Source organism: Alosa sapidissima, chromosome 2 (genome assembly GCF_018492685.1).
Source record: "Alosa sapidissima isolate fAloSap1 chromosome 2, fAloSap1.pri, whole genome shotgun sequence".
NCBI classification, from domain to species: Eukaryota; Metazoa; Chordata; class Actinopteri; order Clupeiformes; family Clupeidae; genus Alosa; species Alosa sapidissima.
The window spans coordinates 41,903,364-41,911,098 of NC_055958.1; the positions used below are offsets into that span (position 1 = coordinate 41,903,364).

Consider the following 7,735-nt stretch of genomic DNA (forward strand, 5'->3'; position numbering starts at 1 on the left):
GTGAGCCATTTCAACACAGAAATTGTGTCAGGTAAATTTCACACACAAATGTTTGATATCAATGCTTTTTACACATTAAGTGTGTGAGACATTTTTACACTCAAATATGTAATTTCAAAACATTAACACGTCATAACCACGCCTCCTTTTTATGCAAATTAGCCACGTGGTTGTCGCCACGTGTTGTTTGTTATTGTTATTGTTTTGTGAGTCATGTGACAGTCATGTGACTGGTGTCAAACCCCTGGGCGGCCATATTGGATGTAAAGTCATGTGACAGTCATGTGTCTGGTGTCAAACAATGCCACGCCCCCTTGGCATCCATATTGGATGTAGTGTCATGTGACAGTCATGTGCCTGATGTCAAACCCCTGGGCGGCCATATTGGCCCCCAAACCCCCATGTGTGTTTTGTGGATAATGGGGGATCAGATAAACTTTGTAAGAGTTGTATATGTTTAGTGGTAAATGGGGCTAAATACAAAAAAAAAGAAAATGGAGTTGCCGGAACCCGGATTCGAACCAGGGATCTTTAGATTTTCAATCTAACGCTCTCCCAACTGAGCTATTTCGGCTGCAGGGCTTCAATGGTATGCAATGCATCCTACTTTGTAGGGGTGGTGTTTTGTCCGGGCATGTCTCTGAGTGTGTTGTTTGAGACCCCTTTCATGTCGGGGGTCTGCCTACTACCTACGTACACTAGTGCTGATAACATTGTAAAAGACCTGTTTATGAGTAGTGACGTCTGTATGCAGACGCCTGGTTATCTATAAACCCTTTTGTAGTGGGTGTGTTTTGCCCCGGCGTGTCTCTAGGATTGAGATTATAAAAGCTGTGGGTGATGTATAGCTATCATTGTTAGCAGTGATTTTGAACAGAACTTACCATGGCTGACATGATTGAATCGGCAAAATCAAAGAGACGGATTACACTCACCCCTGTTAGCGCTAAGCTATCGAATCCTGAAATGACTTATGCACCGCAAAGGAGGAGACCTGAAACTTTTGTTAATTTTCTGAGTAAACCTAATGATGGCGTGGAATACCAATGGTTGTTGAACGATGGGCGCATCGGAGGCTATGTTTTTGACAAGGAAGATCGCAGTGTGAAGCTATACGCATTGACATCTCCGGATTTGGCGTTTTCAGACGACATGGCGCACATTTCATTTTGTGATGCAGATTGGGTGATGTTTAGGGACTCTTGGAAGGATATTGTACAGCCTGCTATGGACAGTCGCTACACAGCATCATGGAATAGTCCAGCCTATGTCAAGTCTTACCACATGTATGCTAACTGTCCACAGGATTTCATTCGCCTGTCTAGCAGTGCATACAGAAGACCTACATATTATAATGAAAAAGATTTGAATGAATTCGCATATACACCTAAAGTGGAGTATCTTTGGAAAGACCGGCATGTTCTAAGTGATGTTTTCAAAAAGGTTGATAGATTGTTCAAATGGAGTGCTGGTTTGGAAAGATACCAGGGCGTCAAGGCATGTCTCTTCCAGACGTGCCAAGATGATCTGGAACTGGCCAACCATTGTGAAGAAGCCGCTCCGGAATCAGCGCCCCCTCGTTCATGAAGCTTAAAAAGAGGTTTTCATACGAAGGGTTCCTTTACTCTCAGAGCTGTTGTGAAGATCATGTGTACAGACCTCAGACATAAATGTGTTTGTGGGTGCATTCACCACCGCTCATGCTCGCCTTAAATTGTACGAGCTTATGGACAAATTGGGTGAGCGCCTTTTGTACACAGATACTGACAGTGCGGTTTATGTCTCAAAGGATGGCGATTGGGAGCCGCCGCTGGGGCCCTATTTAGGGGGTCTCACAAATGAGCTGGATGATGGTGACTACATCACAGAATTCTGTTCAGCCGGACCGAAGACTTATGGCTATCGCACAGCCCGGGGTAAAACCTGTATGAAGGCGAAAGGCGTCACGCTTAATGCAGAGAATTCAAAACTGATCAGATTGGACACCCTCATTGGCCTTGTTGATCATTATGTGACTGACAGAGATAGTACACGACACATACGGGCTCGAACTGATAATATTGTGCGTAACAAGAAACATCTCATTCTAAAAAACAAAACTGGTGAGAAGAGGTTCAGGGTTGTTTACAACAAGAGGGTGCTACTACCCGACTACACAACTAGGCCATACGGATACTAAGGGGTATATGTCTATCATGGATAAATATAACACTGGCTTAAAAGAGGCCCCTGTATACGATTTCAGACTACAGCATCCATTTTCTTGTGTGATAAGCGGGCCTTCTAATTCTGGCAAGACATTTTTTGTAAAACAGTTGATAGCCAATATCGACACCCTTATTAGTGATGCAATTGAAAATATAGTGTATATTTATGATTGTTGGCAACCACTTTATGACGAATTGTTAAAGCTGAGAGATGTCAAATTTATTCAAGGAATACCTAACGCTCTAGATGATGATGAGTTATTACCCATATCAAAAACTAACCTGCTAATTATTGATGATGTGATGAAAGATGCCAGCAATAATACAGAAATAGAGAAGGTGTTCACACAGTATGTACATCATCGTAATCTTAGTGCCATTTACATGGTTCAGAATCTGTTCTTTCAGGGGAAATCTAGCAGAACAATCAGTTTGAACACTAATTATCTAATTGTTTTCAAAAACCCTAGAGATAACAACCAAATCAGTGTATTAGCGAGACAGATGTACCCCGGTAACACAAAATTCTTTCTTGAATCTTTTAAAAATGCCACTGAGAAACCCTACGGATATTTGTTGATTGACTATAAACCAAAAACCCCAGATTTGTACCGCCTCAGAACAGATTTGCTTTTGGAGCATCAGGCTGTCTATGTGCCGAAGAAAACAAACTGAGACACCGATATGTCTGAGAGAATCGGTAGAAATTTGCCTCTTTTGAGGCGTTTACTTAAAGCTAAACCGCCCCAGAGACGTGTCATTTTACATTCTGCGTCAGATGAGTTAATCTTAGCTCTCTGCGAGGTGACACTGCACAGCAAAATTCTCAGAGTTATTTTCCCAGTGTAAAGCAAAAGTGTTAAAATACAGAGTTAAAACTACACTGAAAACAGTTAGATTAACTGTTAAGGAGTCAACTTTGTAAGAGAGTTAGTGTCATTGGCCAGTGTTTGGGACTCAACTCCTACAGTGTTATGAAACCACGCCTCTCCTAACGTGACCTCATGGATTTCAGCCACATTTCAGCAAGGTGTAGAGACGCCATCTTTCTTTTCGATGGAATCCTAGTATATGGTAAGTCACGCTCTGCTTTATAGTTGTACAAATATGTCCAAATAATTGTTTCTCTTTCTTTTAACCTACAACTGAAGATTGAATATTGTTAGTTAACTAGGAGTATGTTAGCGATGATGCAGCTAACTGAACTAACTGATAAAATGTTAGCTATCGCTAGCTAGCTAACAACAGGCTAGTTTTGGTTAAACGGAGTAATATAAGGCTGCATTTTAGCGAATTTGTGAGTAGTCGATGGTCTTTGTCGGATAAAAAGGTATTGGATCACTAATAATCCAGCCCTCTCGTGTATTTGTAGTCATATGTGCCTTTCTCAACTTCGTTTTTTATTCTGTAGCTGCTAGTGTCTGTGGCAGATTCAGGAGTCTGAAGTTGCTAACGTTAAATCTGATTGACTAACGAAATTCTTGTAGACATGGGCAGTCATTCCAAGACAAATTAATGATCCAATAGAAGGCAACATTTTCGAATTAGGTTTTTTTTAGTTCATGCCTGCACTAAAATGCCAACAGATTGGCATTCAGTTACGATAGAAGAAGTAAGTCGACTGCAGTGGCAGTGGAAAGGGGAGGGAAAGGGAGAGAGATTATGTGTGTGCACGCGAGTGAAAGGGTGCAAAGCGAACCTTCTGATTTTATCGTCATCGTCAAGTTTGCCGTATAGATAGAACTATAACTTTATATGGCTATTGACAAACCATGAGTTATGTTCTATTTTGCAAGACAGCATCAGCTCTGTTTTTTTTAATAAAATGTGCAGTGATCTAAATTTGAGATCTAAATTGTTCCTTGGAATGCTCTGGTCAATTTCTCCTGTATTTTCTTATGTTTGCAGTACTGGATAATTATCTTGACAGTTATCTTGGTCATAATTACCCTAATAACAACTCTGTCAGTGTTGTGGATTTTCTTGTGTCATTCCTAGCTTGGGTAAGATTGACAAAGTATTTATTATTATTCTTATTAGTAGTAGTAGTAGTATTATTAATTATAATCTTAGTAGCCTAAACTTGACTATACCTTTGTTGTTACATTTAAAATTAGCTTCTTTTCTAGAGAATGCTTGTGAAAGTAAAGTACAGAGAAAAGCAGAAATATGTCAAGGTTACTAACAGTGATGGGACCTGTGACTACCAGCAGTTCCACCAAGCAGGTTAAACATGCTTTATTACTGACCAATACATGTTGATTTTGCAACCCTTTGAGAAGTACTAATGATAACATGCCGCTCTGTGCAGTCGTAGAAAAATTTGGACTGCCTCCTGACGCTGAGGTCATTTACAAAGATTCTTCTGGAACAGAAGTGGACCCGGACATCTTTTCTGAACTGTTGGAGAAGGGGGAGGATTTGTTCAAGGTGTATGTGAATGATGGTAAGTAATTGTAATGTAATGCAGGAATGTCATATTTTTCTATTGCATGAAAGTTTTAAATATGCATTGTTCTTGACATTATATGCTTATTGTGGTGATTCAAGTTAAATAAAACTCTTGTTTTACAAGATTTAGATTTAGAGGATATGTCAGTGTCTTCTGAAGCATCATACCCCTCAGATGCCTCCACTGTTATATTGGATGACAGTCCGTGTGAGACTCCAAACAAGAAAATTAGAAGGGATGACCAGAGTCATAGAGAAGCAGTCAAAAATGTAAGCAGTTTTGATAAATGTAAAATTACTGTTTTCCTTGAGTGTTCATTGTTGATGTTTGAGTGTAATTGGTTGTATGTGTATTGTGGTATGTGTTTATGTGTTATATGTGCAGATGGTCAATGAAGTTCTTCAAAGAAAGCCAGGGGGGGAGAAGATTTTTCAAGAGTACACTAAAACAAAGTCACTGTCAGATGGAACCAGGAGACAGCTTGTGAATATCTTGGTTGCTGACATGGTGGAGGTGCATGGGTATGTTTCAAGAGTTTTTGATGGTCAAAATGCCTTTATGATGTCCCAATACCTACTTTTAACACTTTATACTATTATTTCAGACGGATCCCTTCCCAAGCTGTTCGAGTGAAGTATGCCCAAGGCATTGTGGCCTTGTTCCCATATCTTGAGGACCCATTGTCGAAGCATGGATATGTAAGTTTGGTATTGTGAACTAAATTGCAGTTGTTAAATGTCAATTTAGCAATCTGAAAGTGACTAATTTATATATTTTTATTCCCAAAAGGAACACTTTTATGATGCAGCATCAGGCTCTGGGTACATTGCATGGCGTCTTAAGACTGTACAACGAAGCCTATCTGATGGCTCAAGGTCTCGGGTAGCAGTGGAACAATGCAATGGTGGTCCAAAGGCTGCAAGAGACTCGGTTTCTACCATACAACAGTTGACTGATCGAGATTGCGAAGAGGCAATATCTATGATGAATCATTCTTCCGATGAAGCACTGGTTATGGAGAAAATGAAGGCCACTTTTGAACACAGACAGAAACTTGTCCGTGATCCTGACAAGTCAGTAGATGTTCTGGACACCTTCCCAAGATTTCTTGACATACCTGGCCTTGTGAGTTTACATTTAATTGTGAAATATGATCATGCTATTAAAAATTAAGGTTAATGTTAAGATGTGCTCAGCTATGCCCAATTTGCACTGTAATGTTATAAATGTTTGTGCTTTCATGGTAATATTGTACATTACTTAAGAAATGGGAGAATGTCATCAAGTACATCACGTTAATGCTTAGTTCCGTAAAAGTGTGGGTATTAAATACTCTATGGGTAGAAGGGCCGAGTACCATGTATTAACATTCTATTGTTTTAATATTAGATTGAGCAGGACTTTCTGATGCTTTTTGGAGAGGAGGCATCAGGGAAGTTCTTAGCCAGATGGCCAACGTTTTTCAGACCACACATCACTGAAGATGCTAAGGGGCTAGTACCAACTCTACATGTTGAGGAGCTCCTTAGCTCTGCACAAGGAAATGATGGTGGTAGGTTGAGCTCATTTGAAAATGTTATCAGTCTTTACTTCCTGTTTCATACTTGTAACACTGCTTACTTTGTCAACACTAAACTGCTTAGGATGGGACCGTGACATTGCTTCACTGTGCTTGCTGCTGCATCTCATTCCTCCAACATCTAAGGGCCACAAGAAGTCTGCGAAAATCAGTGCCCTCCAAGCAGAGGACTACTTGGTGAGGTATCTGCAGGTAAGTTCTTAATGTTAACAGTTCTTCCTAAGCAAATAGGCTGCCTGTTCAGAACAACTAAGGGTTGCAGAACTTGTAAAACGGTAATTTATTGCCATAAATAAACTCTTGAATCTTTTTGTGTCACAATCTGTACAAAACTTGTATTTGAACCTAATTTGTTAATTTGAACACAAACCCTAGCGTAGGGAGACATTTGTCTGTAATAAGTAAATATAGTGTGGAGAAAAGGATTGAGAGGAAAAAAAACACAATTGAGAAAAACTACAGATAATTGACTGCAAATATTGAGTTGGAATATCTTAATGCATAGTGAGTTCCTTTTTTTGTGTTGGTTTTGCAGGTTGGTGCAAGCATTCAAATCTTCTTGACCAATCTCGAACCGTCTCAGCCCTTTCTGCTCTGCATTGGCGAACAGAAGAACAAGATACAGAAGTTCTACATCATCGTGGATAGCAAGGCAATTCCATGCAGAGCACAGACATCAGTAGCAGCATTTGACGAGCTGTTCAAAACACACTTTGTTTTTGGAACGTCATATAGTGAGGCCCTTGATGGTTTTTACACTTTCATACAAACAGCTGTGTACAACATCGATGTTGGTATGGTCAGAGAAAAGCCAAGAGTGAGGGAACTTAGGGCCAGGTTTCTAAATTTGAAGAAGTAATAGTACATAAGTTATGTTTACTTGTTTTGTTTGCAAAAACGTACATTCAAATACATATTCAATTTGCCGCCATTTAAAGTTTCATCATGGCCTATATCCAGGAAAATATTTGCGTCTTAATTGTGCAGAGGGTGGATGCACATCAGTGTTCGGAACTTACTCTGGCTTTAAAAAGCATTTAGTTCAGATTCATGGAAATAAAGTTTCTTTCAGTTCCTGTCAAATAGATGGTGGGAGAAACGAGAGTGAAACTGAGTCGGACAGTGGATGTGATCGTCATGATGGAGTTCTGCACACCTTTGACAATGATCTAGCTGTATGTAATGAGGATGAAAGTGGAAGTTTGATAAAGCAGGGCTCTTCTGGGGGTGAGATTAACTTGAATGATATGTGTGGGTCTTTAGTTGCACAGTTTCAAGCTAAAATGGTAGCTCATAGCACTGTTCAGGCAGTAGTTGAGGCAGTTGAGGAATTGGTTGAAGACATACAAACAAAAACAAAGGAGACCATTCTTAGTAATATTCCATCAGAGCTTTGTGAGACAGTTGAGAGATGTTTCCGTTCAATTGAAAATCCATTGACAAAATTCAATACAGAAGCTAAAAGACAAAGATACTATACAGACAAGTGGAAAATTG

At 39.8% G+C, this 7,735-nt stretch overlaps 1 protein-coding gene and 1 non-coding gene across 4 annotated transcripts; one reads left to right on the forward strand and one right to left on the reverse strand.

Moving 5' to 3' along the window:
• Positions 1–501: 501 nt before the first annotated feature.
• trnaf-gaa lies at positions 502–574 on the reverse strand. The gene has a single exon. It is a non-coding gene; the product is annotated as a tRNA-Phe (tRNA).
• A 2,452-nt stretch (positions 575–3,026) lies between these two features.
• On the forward strand, positions 3,027–7,337 carry LOC121685888. 3 transcript variants are annotated; one of them, XM_042066744.1, is made up of 11 exons: positions 3,027–3,281; positions 4,116–4,210; positions 4,337–4,433; positions 4,519–4,653; positions 4,783–4,928; positions 5,044–5,180; positions 5,264–5,357; positions 5,449–5,784; positions 6,049–6,211; positions 6,303–6,430; positions 6,774–7,337. In XM_042066744.1, exons 1-11 carry the CDS (start codon positions 3,212–3,214, stop codon positions 7,095–7,097), a joined length of 1,725 nt encoding a protein of 574 aa, XP_041922678.1. In that variant the 5' UTR covers positions 3,027–3,211; the 3' UTR covers positions 7,098–7,337. The 3 variants fall into 3 exon arrangements, with proteins under 3 accessions (XP_041922678.1, XP_041922680.1, XP_041922685.1); XM_042066746.1 differs by having other exon boundaries at positions 4,789–4,928; XM_042066751.1 differs by having other exon boundaries at positions 3,027–4,210; positions 4,325–4,433.
• The last annotated feature ends 398 nt before the right edge of the window (positions 7,338–7,735 follow it).

Coding starts and splice junctions, on each gene's coding strand:
- LOC121685888 (XM_042066744.1), top strand. CDS start 3,212: ATGGATTTCAGCCACATTTCAGCAAGGTGTAGAGACGCCATCTTTCTT. Junction 4,434..4,518: donor CCAGCAGTTCCACCAAGCAG/GTTAAACATGCT, acceptor CGCTCTGTGCAG/TCGTAGAAAAATTTGGACTG. Junction 4,654..4,782: donor CAAGGTGTATGTGAATGATG/GTAAGTAATTGT, acceptor TTGTTTTACAAG/ATTTAGATTTAGAGGATATG.